This window comes from Phalacrocorax carbo, chromosome 1 (genome assembly GCF_963921805.1).
Source record: "Phalacrocorax carbo chromosome 1, bPhaCar2.1, whole genome shotgun sequence".
Taxonomy (NCBI): domain Eukaryota; kingdom Metazoa; phylum Chordata; class Aves; order Suliformes; family Phalacrocoracidae; genus Phalacrocorax; species Phalacrocorax carbo.
This window is the reverse complement of record NC_087513.1, coordinates 83,512,046-83,535,186: the sequence shown is the minus strand read 5'-3', so window position 1 is coordinate 83,535,186 and position 23,141 is coordinate 83,512,046. Positions and strand designations below refer to the sequence as shown.

The 23,141-nt window shown below is 41.2% G+C and overlaps 1 protein-coding gene and 1 long non-coding RNA gene across 3 annotated transcripts; both read left to right on the top strand.

Annotated features, from left to right (window-relative positions):
• Positions 1–459: 459 nt before the first annotated feature.
• Positions 460–8,718, top strand: LOC104046726 (uncharacterized). The gene is made up of 6 exons (XR_010374977.1): positions 460–711; positions 3,880–3,978; positions 4,686–4,829; positions 5,955–6,109; positions 7,598–7,713; positions 8,533–8,718. It is a non-coding gene; the product is annotated as an uncharacterized LOC104046726 (long non-coding RNA).
• A 3,766-nt stretch (positions 8,719–12,484) lies between these two features.
• LOC104039457 (natural killer cells antigen CD94) lies at positions 12,485–22,635 on the top strand. Of its 2 annotated transcripts, XM_009514330.2 has the most exons (6): positions 12,485–12,736; positions 15,865–15,963; positions 17,253–17,339; positions 18,200–18,354; positions 20,671–20,783; positions 21,145–22,635. In XM_009514330.2, exons 1-6 carry the CDS (start codon positions 12,610–12,612, stop codon positions 21,263–21,265), a joined length of 702 nt encoding a protein of 233 aa, XP_009512625.1. In that variant the 5' UTR covers positions 12,485–12,609; the 3' UTR covers positions 21,266–22,635. The 2 variants fall into 2 exon arrangements, with proteins under 2 accessions (XP_009512625.1, XP_064318840.1); XM_064462770.1 differs by lacking the exon at positions 15,865–15,963 and having other exon boundaries at positions 12,488–12,736.
• Positions 22,636–23,141: the final 506 nt, after the last annotated feature.

Here is a 23,141-nt window from a genome sequence, read left to right as displayed (position 1 = left end):
CGTGGAAGGTAAGAGCCAACACCCTGACATATCCTAGCTGAGGTGTCAACCTCAAACACAAGTACTTACTTCTTTTGGACAAAGGTGCAATTTGCCAGATTTAAGATGGAAGTCCACCTTCTGCTTTGCTTTCAGCACTTTCTGGTAGGAAACAGAAACTAAAGTGTCATAACAAATCTGCTGCTGAAAACAACTGCCCAAACTAAAGGACAGCTGCAAAACATTTTATTCAGTTTTGTGTTTCAAGCCTGACCCTGATGTAATTAGGAATTAAATGTTTTCTTTCCAAAGGAAGAAGAGTTCTAATGAAAGGAGAAGAGTTCTACAAAAGCAGCTGCATTTTTCTTCAATAATGACAGAAAGAAATACATGTCAGTCAGGGAGGGTAGAAGTGAGGTAAAGAGGAAGAAAGAGAATATAGCAACAAGTGAGAGAGGAACATTTTCTTGGCAGTACTGTGATTGAGGAAGCTCAGATGTATCTCAATGTCTTTGCTGCTTCATCTGTGTCTGCCAATATAAGGAAACACTGCAAAGAGGCAGATTTTCTTGTTAGCTTACTAGCTGCAAATGCTAGATCTTTTTTTACCTTTTAGTGCTGACGTGCTTTTTTTTTCCCCAGCTATGACAGAAGAGGTAACATATGCCAATCTGAAATTTGAAAACCATGAGCTGGATATTATCACAAAGCCTGCAGATACTAAGGAAAAAGGTGTAGTATCTATGAAGCTTTTATGATTTATCTTGCTAAAGTAGATGGGATGGGAAATACTTTTAATTATATGGCCAAGGAGCCTTTCTTAGCTTTGTTACTATCAGAAAGTTCTATTAGTTATAAATGTGTCCTGCTTTTTGTTGCTGTCACTTCTGCCTGAACTTTTAAGAGTTTGGAAGGTATACCTGAGGTAGCGATCTTATTGTTTAACTTAAAAGCATATTACTGAGTTATAGTGAGCTCCACAAATAGTTCTAATTCTCTAAACCTCAAAAGAGTTAACTCAAACTAATTTCTAAAGTGGATGAGTTCCACTTTTCTCCATGCATTTACATTCAAGCTTAGAGCTGTATTAGCTTTAATTGACTCACTTCATTTCACTTCTGAAGTTCTAGCCTGAATTATGGCGCTGGTCTTTGAAACGGCTGTATTTGTTAAATGGCTGACTACTTTTTAAATACTATCTTTAAATACTAATTTTAAATTAATTTTGCTTAATTTGTGTGAAATTGCTTAAGAGTACCTATGAAGATCAGCTATGAAGATCAGCTCTAGATTTGAGTGGTGCAACTCATGGGAACAAAGAACATAGAAAGTATTAGCTGTTTGTGGGGTTAGACTCTGGAACAGAGGTTTATAAACCTGTTTATAAACAAGAGGACAACTTGCTTGTGATTCAGAAGGAATTCTCTGGGGAATTCTGTATCAAAGAGCAGTGGTTTTGAATGCTTTTATGGTTTTTTTGAACATATGTTATATTTTGTGAACATACGTTATGGGTTATGAACATTGTTATGTTAAGCTATGGTTTTGAGCATTGCCTAAGTATAATCCAGGAGCTAAAAAAAAAACCAAAGTAAAAATATGAACTGCCTTCTTGTTAAGCTCTGGGCTTCTTTTCCTTTAATGTCCAATGTCAACAGTATCCTCATAAGACTCCAGATGTCCTGCTTCTATGTCCCAGGGTAGACAATGCATATTTCGTGATGAGTTACCACCATTCTGAGAGAGCACAGCACAGTCTGTACATTATTTCACAAACATTAAATTGAAACAACCACAATGAATAATTACATCCATTCTAGGACTATGGGAGTACTGTACAGGAAGAAGGGCCCAGCCCAAGGGCACTTCAGTTGTGCTAGATGTAGCAGAAGTAGTGTGACATTACAAAGTACAGTACAGGCAACCATTACCTAAAGACACTCTTGAGGCAATACTTTAATTAAAACAGCCAAAGCTGAAGCTACTGCTTGGTCTTGCTTCCCATCGCTGCCAAGTAAATATTTTGTATTTGTTTATGAAATTTCACTTTCAAACTACAAAATATTTGTCTATTTCATCTAAAAGCTCCAGGAACTGTGGACTATAATGCTTTCAGTCTTCAGCTTGGGGCTGTGACTTTGTAGGGGTAGGAACAATGGGGGTTTTGCCCTTTAGCTCCAATTCATACGGGTCTACTTAGCAGCCTGCCTTAGGGAGTCAAATTTCTTTCACTGAAGTTCTCCAGGCACCTAATATTCAGCTTCAGAGCATGTATGGAAGCACTTTGACCTTAAAAATATCCGTATGTCCTAGCAGTCAGTATGTCCTTAAGTCTTGGTAGGATCTATAAGGTATGTGATTCTCCTGTGCAGGCTTCATCTTTGAGTGTATCTATCATATGCCTGTGAGATCAGACTTTGGAAAATAATGGAGAAGTTCTTTCTCTTTGTGAAGGGCCTGGGTATTCCTCTTTTATGCAATACCAAGCAGTTAGAGCATTTCCTCAGACTGGAGCTGCATTTTGTCATGAAAGCAGTTACAGGGAGTGTGGCAGATGTACTGTATATTTAGCAAGGCTTTTGTCAGTGTCTTTTACAGTATTGTCATTTTAAAGCTGAGAAAGTATGGGCTGGATGGTGGACTGTTAGGTTTGTTGAAAACTGGCTGTACTACCAGGCTTAAAAGGGCGTAGCTAATAGCTTTACATCTGTTTGGTGGCAGAGTCCTTCAGGAGTCCCTCAGGGGTTTAATACTGAGCCTATATTGTTTAATATCCTCATCAATGACCTGAACAGTGGCACAGAGTATGTCTTCAGCAAATTTCTAATGATACTAAACTAGGGATGGTGGCTGACACTATGAAGTGGTAGAGTCTCAGTACAGACGAAGCTTGAGGAACTTGAGGACTAGGAGTGAGCAGAAAGGCCATGAAGTTCCACAAGTTTTTGTGCACTGAGGCTGGACTAATCCCAGGCAGTGGTACAGACTGGGAGCAGGCTAGTTGCTGAGGCCTCTGCTGGAAAGGACCTGGGGTTTAAGGTTTATGTCCTCCTAGCTTGACACACTAAATTTCAGTTCCTACTTTTTCAGCAATTCAGTCCACAATTTTAAATACCCCTTTCCCTTTTCTAGAATAGCAATTTATGTTCCGCATTCACATTCTCTTGCCTTTATTAGATTAAGTCAAGCTGGTTGCAGCTCTCTACAAAGTCCCTATAGAGGCAACTTTAATATCTGCCTTAGACTTAGTGCTTCTCTGTCAAATTGAATGCTTTTTCTCCCTCCTTCAGTGCATCTTAACCCATGAAATCTTCCAGCTCCTATAAACAGGGTCTGTTTTGGATGATCTACATGCTTAAAATTTCTTTTGCTCAGGAAGATTGTTCAATTTCTCCTAACTGAGTGCTTATTCCTGCATCTAGGCTGTAACCCTTATTAAGAGAAAAATCCTCTGTGAATTCCTAGGTAGAAATCTCAAACTACCATAAAGTACCAGCTGAGTTTACTATAGCCCTCAAATTAACCAGATTAACACAGATATATGCCACACATCACAAATTACCACAACCATACAGTGCACATTTGTTTTCAGCTTTCAGCAATCAACTTTCTAGATTTTGCAATATCTTGCTTTCTCATTATCTTTCTTGTCACAGACTATGGCCTTTGAAGGAACCAAGGCTGTCCACATGCTCCACTGGCCTGTTGTGATCTCTCACTCTTTTTGTCTGTGCATCTTTTGCTGTGTGCAGGGACACTGGAGCAGGAATATATAACCTCAAAGAAAAAGCAATTGTTTATTGACCAATGCAGCACAAGGAGGGCTGTGACCTAATGAGGCTAATGTGTTCAGCATTGTTTTAGTGTCACACCTCCATTTCATGACTGAATTCCTCCCAGGGCCTCCCACTTCATCCCGCTTTTGCTGGCCAGTAGTCCTGATTTTGTTCACACTGTGCCTGACATTGCTGATGGCGATGGTGACCCTGACAGTTTTATGTAAGTACTACTGCATTTCTGTTTGCTGGGGGGCTCAAGCTACTGAATAACATCAGACTGACATCTTCTTCAGGTGCAATTTCTGGTTCAGCTGAGAACAGGCAACAATGTAAACCAGATATTTTCCCTTGCTGCAGCATCTTTGTCCTTTTCTTGATATGATGAAGCTAGAAATGAGCAACATGGAGGGGAGCTGCAAAGGGGTGGAGTAGGAGATTCGTTCCTTGCTCTGGCTACCATTGTCTGCTCTCTTAAAACTGTATCCACGTTCCTGCTGTACTGAGTAAGGATAGAGTTAATTCCCCTTTCATAATGCTGGATCTGAAGGGAAAGGAAAAGCTTTGTGTTCACAGTAAACAGGTTGTGCCATCAGGTACCTCACATCCACAGCAATTCCACTGTGATCCAGAGCTGAAGTTCACATTTTTAGGAGAAAAGCACAGCCTGCAAACCAATATAAGAGAAAGATACACAATGGAAATAGATGATAAGTATTTTAATATTGTTGTTCACTCACAGCCAAATAATAAGAAATCCACTGTGCAAATGTTCTCCCTCCCAGCAGCCCTTACATGCAACTGTTCAGGGAGGAATAACATTTATCCCAAATGGTTTATTTATCCCTAATGATCTGCTAAGACATTCCTTACCCATCTCCCACCCTTTCTGAAGGACAGCACTGGGAAATATCTTACTGTGAATTTGAGTTTTCCAGATTCCCAAGGACTACAGGACACAACTTAGAGACCTCAACATGACAAAGAATGAGCTGCATGCAAATTTCTCGAATATGCTGCAAGCAATAGGAAATCAGCTGTGCTTGGAAGGGGAAAAAACCCTTAGAAATAATGGTAAATCAACAAGTTCTAATGAGGACTTGTCATTCAACATAGCAGGGAACAAAATGAGATGTGTCTCCTGTGTCTGGTCAAGTCTGTCTCCTCAGGTGAGCCTGTGCCTTCTCAGATGTGACCACCAAGAAAGTAGACAATGAGCATGTCTGCCTCGTGCAGTGTCTGGAGAGAGGGGCCAGCCAGGCATGGGGCCTGGCAGTGGTACCAGGACTTAGTTTCCACAAGAAAAATGTTCTGTGGGATGCCTTCTGGACATGCCAGTTCCTGTCAGCACTAGTTCAGGGATCTCCACAACATGCTCATCTACATCTAGTAGACAATTTTACAGTGGTGCCTGAGAATTAAGCAACTTACTGCACTCTTTGTGAACAGCAGTCCACACACAGGACAGTGTGCTAGTACCAACCCCAGGTAAGACAGGATTCTCCTAAAGTCAGAAGTGATGTGCAGTGAAGTATAGCTAAATCAACCTGGGAGTTCACTCCCTGTCTCCTGACTGTGTCCAGTGCAAGGCTGTTTCTGAAATCAGTTTACCATAGCTCGGTTATATAAATTGTCAGCAAGAGGATTAGTTCTCTTCAGAAATTATACTCTGAGGAGTAGGGGCATCAGGCAAAGGGATCCTATTGTGACTGTCGGGAAAGGGGATTTCATTTGTCTGGATACTGTTCCACTGACAAGCTTACTGTCTAGGTCTCCCTTTTAGTCAATGAAGAGAAATTGGTAGTGCAAAGATACAGTCTGTGTCATCCCAAGAAAGACACCTGAAATGACAGAAAAAGCACATGTGAGACACACCTACTTCTCTCCATTGACTAAAATGGAAATCCAGATGGGTTAACCCATGTCACCTTTGTAGACTCCTAAAATTAGTGAAAATAAATACCATTTGCAACACCTGAACCTCCTCTTAGTGCTAAAGGAATGAGAGAGATAGGGGGATGATTCAGTTTTCACCTCTTTCATTACCTGAACCTTCTGAGACCACAGTGATATTTTGACTGAATGAGGACCATCTCAAACATCCTCACTCCCCTCAGACCTTGTCATCACAGACTAACAGCAATGTTCTGTGAGGGGCAGCCTAGGAACAGAAACAGGATTATGGTTTTCCTTTTCCAGGCCAGAACTGTGTTCTCTGCCCTGCAAACTGGAAGTGGGAAGGTGGCGATACATGTTACTACCACTCTGAGGAAGAGGTGTCATGGGAACAGAGTCACTCGTTTTGTTCCTCACAAAACTCTTCTCTTCTTCTGGTAAAAGATGCATCAAAGCTGGTATGGACTGGTTTCTTACTCTGTTTAGCATGGAGGAAGTTCATGCACCCTCTCAGTTACCCAATTCACACTTAATTTCCTTAAATGGCACTGTAAGCAGGAGTTTTTTAACAGTGATCAGATTGTCCTGGACAGTGCTAAGGCATAGGATTGGTCATCGTCAGACAAAGTGCTGTCCTTTGAGCAGGTGGCAGTTGGAGACAGCCCATCTTGCCGCGGCTTGCTGTGGTTGGCTACTTACTGGGATGACTTGTGAAAGTGGGTTCATGACTGTTTTGTCATGGGCAATGATTTCACTGAATTAACAGGTATTACAGATCCATAGAAGGATCTGGTAAGCCATTAGTGTGAAAACCTCTTTTAACCTGATCTCCCCATAGGCAAACCATAGTCCTCTTTATTTTGTGGAAGTTCTTTCCACAAAAGTTCATCTCATCTTTTAAATCAAAATTAATATGCTTGGCAGTGACTTGCTGAAATCTGGCCGAATCTTTTAGTAATTGAAAACAAACTGAGGTGGGAAGAGAAAATTCCAGGTGTATAGTGAAATAATACTTTTGCCTCTTGATGCCAGCAGATGTATTGGAAGACTGAAGGCAGAAAAGATGTCCCAAGAGCTAGCAGTCGGGGCTGGGCATGTCTGCTCTCCAGCACTTGACAAATGCCGGTTCCCCTCTCACTGAGCTGCAGGCTGTAAGGTTTCTCCCAGAAGGAAAGGAAAGCAGTTTTATTTACACCTTCCCAAATTAGTGACAGCAAAGAGTGTGGGCACAGTCTGTTCCGTCTTAATCACAGCATTGAGAGGTATGAGGAAAAAGTGAAAATGGAGAAGTGCACTGGGGGTGACAACAAAAAGTGAAGGAAGGAGGACAACAACAGAAAAAAAATTAATTCAAATCATCAGAGAATTCCCTCAAGCAGCAGTAAGAAAGGCAGCATTACTAAAGTTTACATGAGTTTACATTCTTACCTGTTCTGCTCAGAGCATTTTTTAAGAACAGAGTATCACTAAATGCTTAACTTTAAGACGTGCTTTACTTGTCATGGTCCAGCTTTACGGAATAAGTAAATGATGCTAGAGCCAAGCCTGAAGGTTCAACAAATCAAATGGAACAGCTACCTGCAGAAGCTTCCTTTTTGCTGTTGACAAATACTAATGACAGAGTAAAGGGGGAGGAATGATTCATGACTAAAGGAGGGGGAACGATCCAGTGTTTCAGTCAGAGGGTTTAAATCAGGTTGATGAGGGTGACATTGCTCTTCAGAAATATAAACGTATCTTCTCTCTGTTTAAAAACAGCTTGACTATCATTTCTCCTTTGATACTAGGCTTTCCCTCTAGGAGCAGAACTTGCCCTGGCAGGTTAACAATTTGTGGTATTTATGTCCTTTAAGCAATTTCCATCAATGCTTTCCACTTCTGAGCCTAAATATTTATTTTTAATATCTTCCTGAATATCTGTTTTGAATTGTGCTCACTCTGCATAGGAACTGGTGAAAAAATTTCCTGGAAAAAAATACTGGCTTGGATTAACATTTAGAATTAAACAGAGAGACTGGTATTGGGCAGACAACACAGCTTTTACAGAAGAACAAAAGTCTTGGTAAGTGGTCAGCTTTCCTGTAGTACATAAATTTTGTCCTCATACATATGCAACTCCCAGTTTCTCTGACACAAAGGGAACTTTGAACAGCTAACTTTTATGCAGCTTTCCCTGTATTCTGGGTCTCACTTCTACATTTCAGGTTTTTCTTGGCCTCACTCAGGACTCCTTGCAGGGTGATCTAGGCACTGTTACTGGGCAAAAAAAGTACCCTGAAAGGTTTTTTCCCACAGTTTATTTTCACTCTGAAAATAAATGTCATATTCTTCTTTTGTATTTGATGTCTTGTTTCAGTGAGGACACATGGAAAAAACTCCAGTGGAAAGGTGTTTCATTTAATGTTTTTGATTTTGTACTTTTTATTTTTATATAAGACACTATATACTCTCCAGAATCATTTAATTTCAGTTTAACATGTTATTTCAGAGATACAATATATTTTTCTTCTTGCTTTCAAACCTCCTTTGCCAATTTTCCTTTTCTTTATTGGGCAGTCTCCTCTTAACATTTCTTTTGAAACAGCCACTGACACTGTCCCATTGGTACCCAGGAATCAGAGTTTCTTACTGTCAGATAAAAGAAATGGTTTAGGATCCACCCTTAGAGTCTGCTGGGGGTGCTTGTTGGCATGTTCAGGACAGGGTCATCCTCCTAGGAGTTTGTGGAAGATGACGCTAAACACTTCAGTACTTTGTTGGGGTTATATATTCTCTGTGAAAGCCACATAAGTAATTCTCGCAAAGACAGTTCTTCTTGGAAGGGGAAGGACGCACCATTCGAGTGAGGTGAGGTGTAACAATAAAGATTTTTCTTTCCCAGGGCAACGCTTACCAATGTCTTCCAAACCTGTGGATATTTTTATTATACTGCCATATATAACACACTATGTAAGAACAAGCTTCGCTATATCTGTGAAAAGCCTGCGATTGAGTTACAGAGAGGTAACAACCACTGGCAGGACTGGTTTGTCAGACCAAAATGATTATGAGAAGCTAGAAGACATTCTGCAAGGTTGGAATTTATTCTTTCATTTTTCAGAACTGTCACATGAGAATTTAAATATGTTGGATAGGACCTGTTACATTTTCCTCTTTTCATTCTCTTTCAGACATATGTAAAAATATCTTCATACTAAGGAAATGGGCATGGTGACAGGCTCCAGGAGCAGCTCAAGTCTCTTGTTCCAGATTCAAAACTGCCAAATGATTACTCAGTTTAAACCAACACAAGTGATGGACAAAACAGCCAAAAGTGATGGCCAGGAAAAAAAGCTCAGTGACAAGGCAAGCACATAAAGATACTGCTCCTCTCCCAGCATCCGATACAGTCCTAATACCACTCATCAGTTCATAATTGTACAACTATAACATAAGTGATGAGCATTAAACACTTCCATTCAGCAGACATTTCTGATGTCTTGTTGATCTGACTGCTTTAATACACTAGTAGGCTGGAGTATACAACACACAAACACAGTTATCCTCAGAAGGTGGGCCAAAGTGTTCCGGAACTGTATTAATAATCACATGTGCTCTGGAACTCAGGGATTCATAGTGTGTTTCCCATGTCTAAAATCCACACCTCCCTGCATCTGACCCAAGTCATAAACTCCAGCTAATGCAATTTGCAAGGTCACATTCTGGTTAATAAACACAGCTGTTTTATCCAGTCTGTTGACAACATTTATGCATGGACTGTGTTCAGATGCAGTCCTTCCTGCATTAGTTTACCTTTCTTTTCATTTTAGTCTGAAAAAAACCAAGAAATTTTGCCTGCCCTGGATCCTTACTGTCATGGTTTAGCCCCAGTTAGAAACCAAGAACCACACAGCGGCTCACTCACTCCCCCACCCCAGTGGGATGGGGGAGAGGATCAGAAGAGCAAAAGTAAGAAAACCCATGGGTTGAGATAAAAACAGTTTAATAATTAAAATAAAACAATAATAGTAATAGTAATAATAATAATAACAATAATAATATAAGGGGGGCGAGAGCAAACCTGGGCAGGGAGGAAAAACCACACAAACAAGTGATGCAACCGCTTACCACCCGCTGACCAACACTGCCAGTCCGCGAGCCACAGCTGCTGCTTCCCCTTGGTCAGCTTCCCCCAGTTAATATATTGTGCATGATATCATATGATATGGAATATCCCTTTGGCCAGTTTGGATCAGCTGTCTTGGCTGTGACCCCTCCCCTCCCAGCTTCTTGTGCATCTGGCAGAGCATGGGAAGCTGGAAAAGTCCTTGACTATTATAAGCACTACCCCGCAACAACTAAAACATCAGAGTGTTATCAACCTTATTTTCATACTAAATCCAAAGCACAGCACTATACCAGCTACCGTGAAGAAAATTAACTCTATCCCAGCTAAAACCATGACAGTATCCACCCCTCATTCTATACCATTTACATCATGCTCTGGTCCCATACTATCCAATACAACTTCAATAACCACCACCCACCTTCCCATCCTTCAATTAAATACACAGATATAATTTATCATTCCCTTAATCTATGGACCACCCCTGTAAAATGTCTGTAAAATATCCACAAATGTCCACAAAATGTCCATTAAGCTCATCTAGTCCATGACTTTGGGCTCCATCTATTGTAACAGTCTTTCAGGGCTGGAGTGATGGTGTGTGGTGTTGGATTGTTGCATGCTGAAGTCAGTCCTTGTTCCATCACTGCTGCACTTTTCTCAGTTTAGTCAAAGTTCATTCCCCATTAATTTGGAAGATTCCCTCTGTGATACCATTTATATGACATATAGCAACCACAGAAGAGATGACATGCAATATTACATAGCAATACCATTCAGTTCACTGGCTACTTTCACCCAAAATCAAATCCCTTTCAGGGAGACATGGGACTTCTCCATCCTCCTGCATCACCCAGGTCCTTGAGCAAAAGCAACTCCACAAATGGGTTTGTCTTTGCCTGAGACAGGAATAATCTAGACTGTCTTCCCCAGCATACTTTTTATGTGCATTACAGGGACTTTATCCCCTTCCACAGTACATAAGGGTTCTGATGGGGCAGGGCCAGCTAGATTGGCAGATCTCCTAGTGTTGGCTAACCAGGTGGCTTTTGCTAAATGTGTTTCACAGTGTTTAAATATCCCACCACCCAGTACTCTCAGTGTAGTCTTTAACAGTCCACTATATTGTTCAATTTTCCTGGAGGCTGGTGTATGATAGGGGTTGTGATACACCCACTCAATGCCATGCTTTTTGTCCCAGGTGTCTACGATGTTATTCTGGAAATGAGTCCCGTTGTCTGACTCAATTCTCTCTGGGGTGCCATGTTGCTATAAGACTTGTTTTTCAAGGCCCAAGATAGTGTTCTGGGCAGTGGCATGGGGCACGGGATATGTTTCCAGCCATCTGGCGGTTGTTTCTACCATGATGAGCACATGGCGTTTGCCTTGTGTGGTTTGTGGGAGTGTGATATAATCAATCTACCAGGCCTCCCCATATTTATATTTCAGCCATCGTCCTCCATACCACAGAGGCTTTAACCGCTTAGCTTGCTTGATTGCAGCACATGTTTCACATTCATAGATAACCTGTGCCATAATGTCCATGGTCAAAGCACACCCCTCGATCACGAGCCCATCTGTACTGTCATGAAAACCTGCAACCAAATTCAGTAGCATAATATGCTTGACTCCCAGTTGTCTGCAGGAAAGTCCTTTTTACACTAAGGTGTCAACATACAGTTTTCAGGCCCATAGACAAGGGTTTTCGCACCATATTTAGCATGAGGTGTTTATGATAATGTTATGGGTAGGCCATGAATACACACTGAATGCTACTCCTTGTGGGCCTGTCTGTATAACAAAACTGAGTGTAAGAACACTTTATTCCCAGTTTTTCCCTCACACCTTTTCCTTGCATACGGGTAAAATGCAATACAAGAAATACGCCATCTGCACAGCAAGGCAGGAAGAATAGCCCAGTCATTACCGTGTGTTTCCAGTCTGTTGATATTATTTTGCAATTGGGAGACTCTGAACTTTACACACAAGAGCAGGAAAAGCTACCACAGAAATTCCTCTCTTGCAATTTCCTTCTGACTCATCCTGTCACCGCAACATGACTCATCATGTCCGGGCAAGTGCCCTGTTAAGGAGACTTGGTCACTGAAGGTGTTCTAGAACTGCAGCTCAGCACTGGAGCAAGGCACTGCAGAGAGCTAGAGATGAAGAGTGAGGATGGATAAGCCAGTTCTGCACAGTGACTACTGCATACAGTACAACAGCAGAGAGGCCCTCAGTGTAGTCTTGTCTTTCTCTGATGCAGGCTGAGTGGTTACATGAATCCTGCCAAGCTCCTGGCCTCACCATCCTTTCAGCTTAGCTCTTCCCCTTCTAACATTTACTTCAGTGAATTTTTGCAAATTAATTTCATTTTTCATTTATCTCACAACACTGTATAGAAGTGCAGCCAAATACTCAGTGCAGCTGATGTGTTGTATTTCTGCCCTGATATATAAACAGATATCTTTCATACCTTAACACAAAACAGCAACTATTTCTAGAGCATATTATTTTAAGGAGGTAGAAAATCCTGTTTGCTGTATTTACAGAGTCACATCAGGTGGATAGTTAAATGAAACAGTTTAGGTTCCGGCCAGGAACCAAGACTCACGATCTTCACATTCAGGAATAAAACACCCACCTTTGGCAGTGTCACTATAACTCCTTATCATGCTTTCAATATGCTACATTTTTACAATGACACAGTAATCAGAACAGAACCAGCTTCCTCCGTGGTTTCACTGGAAATGCTGAAACGTGAGCCTTTCCCATTGCCTCAGCATTCATCTCGCTGCTGTGTACCCCTTCTTTCGAAGTACTCCTATTGCAGGAGAGAATTGTGACGAGCTAGAGATGGAGGATGAGGAAGGCTACACCGCTTTGAATTTACGACCCTCAGCTTCAGTTATTACTCCTGGATATCTGAGCAGCAACAAACGTTCTGCATTTAAGGCTCCAACCAGTTGTGTTGTAGTAGATAGTAAGTACAGATGGAAATTAGCTTTTCTATCTAAATTGGGGCATAACTTAAATTTGCATGTTCATGTTAACTGCTTTAGAATCTTTCTAAACTTTATAGTATATTCTTAGATAAATGTTCATTGAAAGAGCAGAAAGAATAATTGTAATGGAGTCTTGTGTGCTACTGTTTATGATTGCAGATATTTTTCTAAAGCCTACCTTTACTTCAATAATTTTTTCCATTTACTTCAACACAGAAGACAAATTCCACCTTTCTATGGATTTTTTCCACTTTAATAGCACTCATTTATTATAGCAGGGCACTACAAGAGAGGAAGTTTTATCAGATAATGCAGGCCTTGGAAATTGAAGCAATTTCCTCAGCTGTGGGGAGTAGAAAGGTACCCTGTTTATCAGTGAATGCAAGCTCTGATAGAAGTATATGTTTTTATTCGTTTATACTCAAAGTTTTATTATAAACAAGTTTATTATAAACAAGCTAAGTGTTAACTAAGGAAGTGGATTGTGCCTGTGGAATGCCTGAGACCATAAAATGATGACTGAGTACCGTTGCTGCTGCTTATATATGCACAGCGTGGCTTATGTGTGAAACAAATCATTGCTGTTGTTTGCAGGTTACATAGAGTAGACAAAGACTAAATTAACATCACTCTGGTGCTGTCTGGAAAAGATCTAGGGCTATCCATTGAGGATGACCCCTTGACAAGGAGGATGGAGGAGAAGCTATTGAGACACAGCAGCCAGAAAACCAAGGATAAAACATTAGGTATTGTGATCTAGGTGCAGAGCTTCCTGGAAAGAAACAGGTTGTCAAGCTCAGAAAACTCTTAAAATGGTCTTTTGAATCACACAGAGAACATGTAAAGTAGGTAGACTTATGAACAAATTTGGTTGGAAGGGGCCTCTGTAGTTCATCTTTTACAATCTTTTGCTCAAAAGGGCTAGCTCTAAAATCTGATCAAGTTGCTCAGGGTCTTGTCCACTCTAGTTTTGGAAACCTCCAGGGGCGGAGGTCTCACAGCTTCTCTGGGCACTTGTTCCAGTGCTGAAGAGGAAGAATTATTTTTCCTCATATTTAATCAGAGGGTTCCCTGATGCAACTTGTAACTGTTATATTGTGTCTTTTTGCTGTGCCTCTTTGAGAAGACTCTGTCTCCATCTATAAAGTCCTTTTAGAATCATAGAATCATTAAGTTTGGAAAAGACCTCTAAGATCATCAAGTCCAACCATCAACCCAACACCACCATGCCTCCTAAACCATGCCCTGAAGTGCCATGTCTACACATCTTTTGAACACCTCCAAGGATGGTGACTCAACCACCTCTCTGGGCAACTTGTTCCAATGCCTGACCACTCTTTCAGTAAAGAAATTTTCCCTAAAATCCTATCTAAATCTCCCTTGACACAGCTTGAGGCCATTTCCTCTCATCCTATCTCTCGTTACTTGGGAGAACAGACTAACACCCACCTTGCTATAACCTCTTTTCAGGTAGTTGAGGTCTCCCCTCAGACTTCTCCAGACTAAACAACCCTAGTTCCCTCAGCCACTCTTCATAAGACTTGTTCTGCAGACCCTTCACCAGCTTTGTTGCCCTTCTCTGGACATGCTCCAGCAACTCAATGTCCTTCTTGTACTGAGGTGCCCAAAACTGAACACAATATTCAAGATGTGGCTTCACCAGTGATGAGTACAGAGGCACAATCACTTCCCTGCTCCTGCTGGCCACACTATTGCTGATACAATTTTACAATTTTAGGTAGTGGATACAAATTTACAATTTTAGGTAGTGGAGGACTGAAATTAGGTCCTTCCTTAGCTTCCTCTTCTCCATGCTCAACAAGTCTAGGTCCTTCAGCCTCTCTGTAGGTCCCTGACCAACTCAATGTTCCTTTGCTGGACTCTCTGCACTTAGCTACCACCTCTCTTGAGCTAGGAAGCTTAGCATTGGACATGGTACCCAAACACGGCTTCATGACTGTCAAGTATATTGGAATAATCACTTCTCTCACCCTGCCGGCTGTAGTCTTGCTGATGCAGCCCAATGCTGGTCAGCTTTCTCTGCCACAAGGGTACAATTCAGGACTCACATTCAACTTGTTCACCAGGACTCTGAAGCATAGCTGCTTTCTAGCCAGCCAATCCCCTACCTGTACTGTTGCAAGGAGTTGTACTATTACAAGTTCTGGACTTCACATTTGCCTTTGCTGAGCGCTTGCACTTACAGCTCGTTCCCAGGATTTTTAGGTCCCTTTAAAAGGAAACCCTACCCTCTGGCATCCCAATGTGGTGTCATCTGCAGTCTCTTTGAGTTACCTTAACTAGTGAGGGTTAGGGTCATCTCCCTTAACTTTGACAATTTAAGTTTTAATTGCCAAGCCTGTCTGGACTTCTGGGCACATCTGGAGGGTGATTATTCTCACCTAACAAAGGGTGAAGTGCTGAAGGTTCTTGCTCTGATGCACTGCACTCAAGTAAAACACTTGGTATAACACTTTTCAATTAACCTGAATACCTAAACATATGTGAAAGACTAATTCAGAAATTTGCAGAGCACTGCTTCCCAAAAGGGAAAAATGCATGTATACGTATATTTAAAAGAATATTTTAATCAGGGGACAGTCAGCTATAAAATTCTGGAGAACTATATTTCTGATTAGACATTGAACTACAACAGAAATTTGGAGAAAGAGCCTGAAGAAAGATGCACATCTTAATGTTCAAACACTGCAATCATTCAGATATTCCAGTCAGAGTTTTGAGAATTAATTATCCAAAACCAGCTGGTAATTTTTGCCTTTCAAGATGGAGAAGTGTTAGAGATGGTTTTATTATTTCCAGGACTGTGGGAAGTGCAAAATCTAATCTGTTTACCTGTTTCATGAGACGTTTTATTCTAAAACACTAGATCCTCAGTTAATAAGCATTCTCAGTGGATAAATAGACAGATATTTCTCAAAATGACTGCAGGAAGTTCAGAACACTGAAAACAAAAACTGCGGTATGGAAAACAGGAGACTGCAGACAGGATCAAGATGAGCTGGTGATGCCAGAAAAGTGGTAATACCACTGTGTGGTGAGGAGAGCTGCTATTTTTGTTGCTGAATGGGTTTTTTGTTTGTCCCAGGAGCTTCTGCCTCATCTTCCATATGGCGGCCGGTGGCCTTTGCTTTCCTTGCTTTGTGCCTGGTGCTGCTGACGGGGCTGGTAGCCCTGCTGGCTCTGTGTAAGTACTGTGGTGTCCCAGGCCACTGCTCTGGGATTAAATTCCAGATGTATGACTGCTTCTTCTCCCCATGCAGACTGTCCCTAGTGTCCCTGTTCCCCAAATGGAAATAATAGGGCAAGAAGGGCAACAGTAGAGCTCTCCCACGGAAGTCCCCCCATAACTGAGTGTCAGCACAGGTCATTTGTGATCACTAAAATCTGCAATTACAGTTACCCTCACCCTAAGGGTTATACCAATCCAAATGCAAGACCTAAACCTAACTAATGCTAACCCTAAACCTAACTGTAACCCTAAATCACTAACCTTAACCTTGACCTTAATGACCCTAATCCTAATACTAAAGGTAATCCCTAACCCTATCCCTATCCCTAAACATAAACCTACTCTCTAAACCTAAACCCAACCCTAATCATAAACAATAAACATAATCCTAACACCTAATGCCTAACCTTAACCCTAATCATAATCACCCTAACCCTAATCTTAAACCTAACCCCAACCTTAACATTAACTCCAACACTAATCTATATCCCTAAACCTTACCCTAAAACCTAACAGTAACCCTAACCACTGACTAATCCTAACTCTAAACCCTAACCCAAACCCATTTCTGAAATGCTTAGTTTTCACAGCCAGAAACTCATCTTCTTAGCCACACTGTCTGGATAATGGTTCCCCCCTGTGACTGTTATTGGAATATTCCACAGTTACAGTTCTCTTTTCTTGGATTGCAAGGTTTTTGCAGGGAGGGCAATCCTGTCATCAAAACATTGTGACTGGTGCATTTGCCCAACAATTACAGCAGATTTTCCATAGAAACATTTCAATTAACCACAAAGATGATGCCATATTGCATTTGGAAGCAGAGACAGAGTCCCCGGCTTCTTTTTGGCAGGAGGGAAGCAGCTGCAAGTGCCCAGGACAAATATTCAGGGTGGTCCGTGGCATCACAGAAATGTTAGTTCAAAGGCAATTCTTCAGGTTTGTAGTCTGACACCCACCCCTTCCTCCCCACTATTCAAAGCTGGACTATCACCAACGCCAGATGAACTCATCAGTAGCTTTGTCCAGGTGACTTTTGAAAACCTTCAAGGGCGGAAATGCCCCCATCTTCCCAGGTAACCTTTTCCAGTGTTGTACAACTCTCCCAGTTAAGAAACTGCAGATAATGTACACACAATGGTAGTCATACAAATGAAGTAGACAAAAAATAAATGCCAGAAGCTACAAATTAAAGCCACACATTTTAAGAAACAATCTTTGATAAACACTTTCATGACCTTCAGTTTTTCAGGTTTCCAAGGATCCTGAGGAAGGAAAGAAGCTGCAGGAAATGAGGGAAGCATTGTGTTTTGAAGGGAAGGAGAAAAATGGTAAATGTGGTTGTTATGTAAATAAACACAAGTCACCCCCTTTTCAGAGGTTATTGACTGAGAGACTATAAAATCACAGGGAAAAGATCTTATTAGTTATCATCTGTTTTTAACTGTGGTAGTATTTGAGATGTGGATATGTGTACATTACTTCGAGGGAGGTGATTCTGCCCCTCTACTCCACTCTGGTTAGACCCCACCTGGAGTACAGCGTCCAGCTCTGGAGCCCCCAACACAAGGACATGGAACTGTTGGAGCAGGTCCAGAGGAGCACCACAAAAATGATTGGAGGCATGGAACACCTCTCCTATGAGGACAGGCTGAGAGATTCAGCATTGTTCAGCCTGGAGAAGGCTGCAGGGAGACCTTATTGCGGCCTTTCAGTACTTGAAGGGGGATTATAGGAAGGATGGGGACAATCTCTTTAGCAAGGCCTGTTGTGACAGGACAAGGGTAATGGTTTTAAACTAAAGGAGGGTAGATTTAGACTGGATATAAGGAAAAAAAATTTTACAATAAGGGTGGTGAAACACTGGCACAGGTTGTCCAGAGAGGTTGTGGAGGCCCCATCCCCAGAGACATTCAAGGTCAGGTTGGAGGGGGCTCTGAGCAACCTGATCTAGTTGAAGATGTCCCTGCTCACTGCAGGGGAGTTGGACTAGATGACCTCTAAAGGTCCCTTCCAACCCAAACTATTCTATGGTTCTATCATTCTATGATGAACATGCCAAACAACTTGTCTCTTCACCCCTCAAGGGCTCAGATGATTCATGGTTACCCTTAATCTTTTCTCAGTCAAGCCAGTAGCTAAAGCCCTTGCATTCCTTGCAGGTCTGCATAATAATCTCTCTGATTTCTAGAAACAAAATGTACTCTCTGTCCAGCAAGCTGGCAAAACAGTGGTGCTGACAACTGCTTCTACATTTCAAAGCAGAAGAAAACATGGAAGCAAAGCCAGGAATTCTGTTCTTCAAGAAACTCCACTCTACTTGTGCTAAAAGACAAAGCAAAGATGGTACAGTCTTAACCCCATGCTTTCCTTTCTGTCATGTATTTTAACTTCCAGCAATCTTGCAGGCAGAAAATAGTTTGGTTGTTTACATTTAATTTTCTCTGGGTCAAGTAGCCTTCTTGCAAGTCACAAGATTGTCATGACTTGCAGCACTTCCTAAATTGTGTGCTGTGACAAATAATGAAATTATGTATTTAAAGAAATAGAATAAGCCATTGTATAAAATACCTTAATTAGCTAATACTTAAGTTTCACAGACAAAACAAATTGCATATTATCAGCATGAAGGAGAGACCTAGCACATGAAATGCATGTTTTTGTTATCTCTTTCTACAAGTTTTATTACTGAAGGCTCCCAGCATCAAACCCACATCTACATGAAATCTAGCGAGCAGCCAATTCGCTATGGTACTGTCATCTGCACACTGCAGTACAATGTAACTATAAAAGGTTGTTTTCTGACCTTGTGTTATACCCTCATAGAGTGGTGTTAATGATGGCAGAAAGACTAGACAGCAGAAGATTATATTATTAAGATTGAAAAAGGTTTAGGGAATTAATAATTTTAAGTAGTTTTACTAATTTGGGAGCATTTTTTCTGACTAAAGAAAAATCTGTATTTGCTGTCAGGACCATATTTTCCCTTTTTGTACACACATATCTGGGAACCTCATTTTCAATAACTGATAAGCTTACACAAAGCCCAAATATCCTTATTTTCTTTCAGCCACTTAAAACTGTTTAAAAGAAACAAGCTTCCCTGGAAATCGCTCTCCTTTTTCAAGATGAAGGTGGTTTCAGATGGGGGTTCTCAACTTTTTTATTTTAAGGCACAAAGGGTGGTCTTTTGGATTTTTTTTTAAGTGAAAATCAGATGGGTAGAGACAAAAAGACAGGACATTGGGCAATGGGCACAAGTTGGAACGCAGGAAGTTCCACCTCAATATGAGAAAAAACTTCTTTACTGTGAAGGTGACAGCAGTGGAACTGGCTGCCCAGAGAGGCTGTGGAGTCTCCTTGCCAGGAGACATTCAAAACCTGTCTGGACATGTTCCTGTGCCCCCTGCTCTAGGTGTCCCTGCTCAAGCAGGGGGGCTGGACAAGATGATCTCCAAAGGTCCCTTCCAACCCCTACCATTCTGTGCTTCTGTGATTCTGATTCTGTGAAAATAGAAAGTGGAGAAATGGTTTATTATTGAGTTTAACAGCACCCTGAGATCAGAATCATGGTTCACACTGTTGGGAGACACCTGAACACCATACTTTCAATGTTGAATTCAAGAGATGATTTTGGTATGCTATATAAATCTCTAGATAGTTTGATTCCAGGTGTCTGGGTGCTTGGTTTTTCTTCCATGTTTGGTATTCACAGCCGCAGCCAGACTGAGGCCAGACCAGTCTAAGCCAGCTGTGGATTTTAGATGTTGATGAGTCCCTATCTAGCAGGGTGACTACTAGTCTAATGCTACTAAGAAGCAGTAGAGTATCTGGAGATCTGAACAGGCTAAGATGCTGAGTAACCTCTAAGGTAGCACTTAGTCACCTAGGGAACGATTCAAGTACCTAAGCATAGGTTGCTAGGGCAATCTGAGGTGCCCAAGGCTATTCTTTCTGACCTACAAATAATGTCTTAGCAAGGCACAGTTTCCCCATAGGTCCTGGGATTTGTCTGTCAGACATACATGAAGACCTCAGACATGTTGGAAAATCTCAAAAGGTGCTAGAGGCCTGTATTTAGGCAACAGGCTCTGCCTTCTTGGCTGAGATTCTCACCTAACTTCACTTATCTACAGTGTAAGCAGTCTGCAACTTTAGAGCTACTTCCTCAGGCTCTGTTACAGTCAGTGGGAGATCTGGCGAATACAGTAACTATTCAGTAACATGGGTGAGATGAATCCTTTCCCAGGCTTCATTGGCTCTGTTGGTCAGACCTCTGCTGACTCTTACTGGGGCTTATACGGTGCTCCCATATCTATATCTAAACTACAGATATCTAAAGGCAGTGTAGATACTTAAAGGCACACCAGATAAAGCTTCTTGTTTTGTTTGGGGTTTATTTATTTATTTATTTTTAAAAGCTATGTTTTTACAGATCCAGGGTACATTTGTCTTGTGGCAATTCAGTAAACAATGGTATTTGAATGATCCTGTAATCAGAGCAGTCAGCACTGCCTCATGGAAAACAAGCATGGCAAACAGGTTATTCTCCTACTGAGTAAGAGCTATCTCCTTTGGTTGCAGAACCTTCACAGCTGGAAGATACAGGAACTTAGGTCCTACTTTTAAAATATTGTTGTGATGATTTTCTAATACCTACAGGTTTCTCTGCCACATGATTCACAGTTTTACTGGGTTGGATTATCATACATATCTGAAAGGAGCAGGTGGTACTGGGAGGATGGAACAGCTTTTTCAAAAGAAGCAACAAATTGGTAAGCCTTTGTAACTTAGGACCAGTGTGGTTCTATCTGATAGACCCTGGTAAATTATATGGGACTTGTGCTTCCTCTTACTTTCCCATGTTTGTCACAAGTGCAATGACAATGGAGTATGGAGACCATAGTATCTGCTATGGAGCTCTGAATTTGTGTCCTGTATAAGGAGCAATGGATGGCAAAGTACAGCTCAATCACATGGACCAGACCCAAAAGGGCCACCTAGCACAAATAAAATAGCTCCAAGGGGGAAATAACTCTACATTCCAGTGGCAAATCAGTATGATTACAAATGGTCCAAATATTGATCACATGATGTCATTGGGACATCATTAAGCTATACCTTTTCATTTCCTAGGGTTATATTATATGACAACATCTTCTGTGCCTCCTTATATGGTCAGATTATTTATGCCAGCCACTCTTGTTCGACAAAGCAATTCTGGATCTGTGAGAAAGTGGCTGTTCATTTCATCTGAAGAAGCATTGCAAGAAGGGGTGTGGGATCTGCCAGTGTGAGATACCAACTTTAGGAACAGGAAGTTCTAAATACATTTTAATTTTTGTTTATCATACAGTTTTCTCAGAATGGTGATTCAAGTGTTTTGGCTAGGACAGAGTTGCTTTTCCTCATAGTAGCTAGTATGGGGCTATGTTTTGGATTTGTGCTGAAAACAGTGTTGATAATACAGGCGTGTTTTCACTATTGCTGAGCAGTGCTTATACAGAGTCAAGGCTTTTTCTGCTTCTCACACTACCCCACTAGCGAGTAGGCTGGGGGTGGGCAAGAAGTCGGGTGGGGACACAGCTGGGACAGCTGACCCTAACTGACCAAAGGGTTATTCCATATCATATGATGTCATGCTCAGTATATAAACTGGGTGGAAGAAGAAGGAAGTGGGAGATATTTGGAGTTACAACATTTGTCTTCCCAAGTAACCATTACACATGATGAAGCCCTGGTCTCGTGGAGATGGCTGAACACCTGCCTGACAGTGGGAAGTAGTGAATGAATTCTTGTTATGCTTTGTTTGTGCATGTGGCTTTTGCTTTACCTATTAAACTGTCTTTATCACAACTCACAAGTTTTCTTACTTTTACTCTTCCGATTCTCTCCCCCATCCCACTGCGGGGGGAAGTGAGCGAGCTGCTGTGTGGTGCTTAGTTGCCCACTGGGGCTAAACCACAACAGTCTTTTTTGGCACACAACTTGGGGCTCGAAGGGTTTGAGATAATGACAGATCTGACCGGAATATGCTAGAAGCAATCTCTGTGAAAATAGAGTCAAATGTCACGGTTGCATTAAACATTACCTGAATAACTTCAGTGCTATCATGACATCAGTTGCTACACAAACAGCAGTGAGGATAATAATTATGTGCTCCATTCAGAACTACACACAATCAGTACTCAAACTGATGCAGAATCCATTGCCACAGATCTTACTTGAACTCTTGTATTAGACACACTGTTTGGGATCTCTGGAGCTCAAGGTACACACTAAGCATCATGTGTTATTAAAGCACTTGTCATACTTCTTGAAAGAAAATGGTGTTTCCAGTTTTTCTGGGTGGAGTTTCATTGCATGCGTTCTTTGAAGTTTTGTATGTCAGCATCTGTTTTGTATTACATATGCATATGTTCCTTGTATTTATATATACCCCTTGTATCTATGTGTATAGGCCTTAGTATTTGGAGACTTTCCTTAAAATAAATGAAAAAATAATATCTTTAATAGTCAATATTTCCTTGGAAAATATTCTCAAAGACTGAAGCAGTTCCTTGATAAAAATATGAATCCCTCTTTCTAATGTGCCAAAAGGTGTTTGTGAACTGAATAAATTCATTATACTCAGTAAAGCCAAGTCGTAATTCATGGACACAACTACCAGTTGAACCATCTAGAATTCCTTACAGTTGCAGTAGGTACAATGCAGTAGGTACAATGCAAGTAAGGTACAATGTTTCATCAGTTTCAACCCGAAAAAAAAATTCACAGCAGGCATCTAAGTTGCCACATTTTACCCCCTTTTCTTTCCATAAACTAACATTTGATTTTTTTTTTCTAGCAATCTGCTATATGCCTTTGTTTGATGGTTGCATTATGAAAACAAATGTTAGCCTCTGGATTTCCTGCTGGCTGCTTGGTGTGACTACTTGGTGTGCTCACTATTAATGCATGAAGATCAAGTCAGTGGGGATAACTTGCAGGGTACATTTCTTTTCTTTCTATGGCTGGATGATCTTTATAAACTATTTCCATATCTTCATACAGTAAACTCCATTTGGTCTGAGCCCAAATCTTTGCTCCAGCAGCTTGGAAAGGGCTTTTCACCTGTTAACAGTGGAATATTC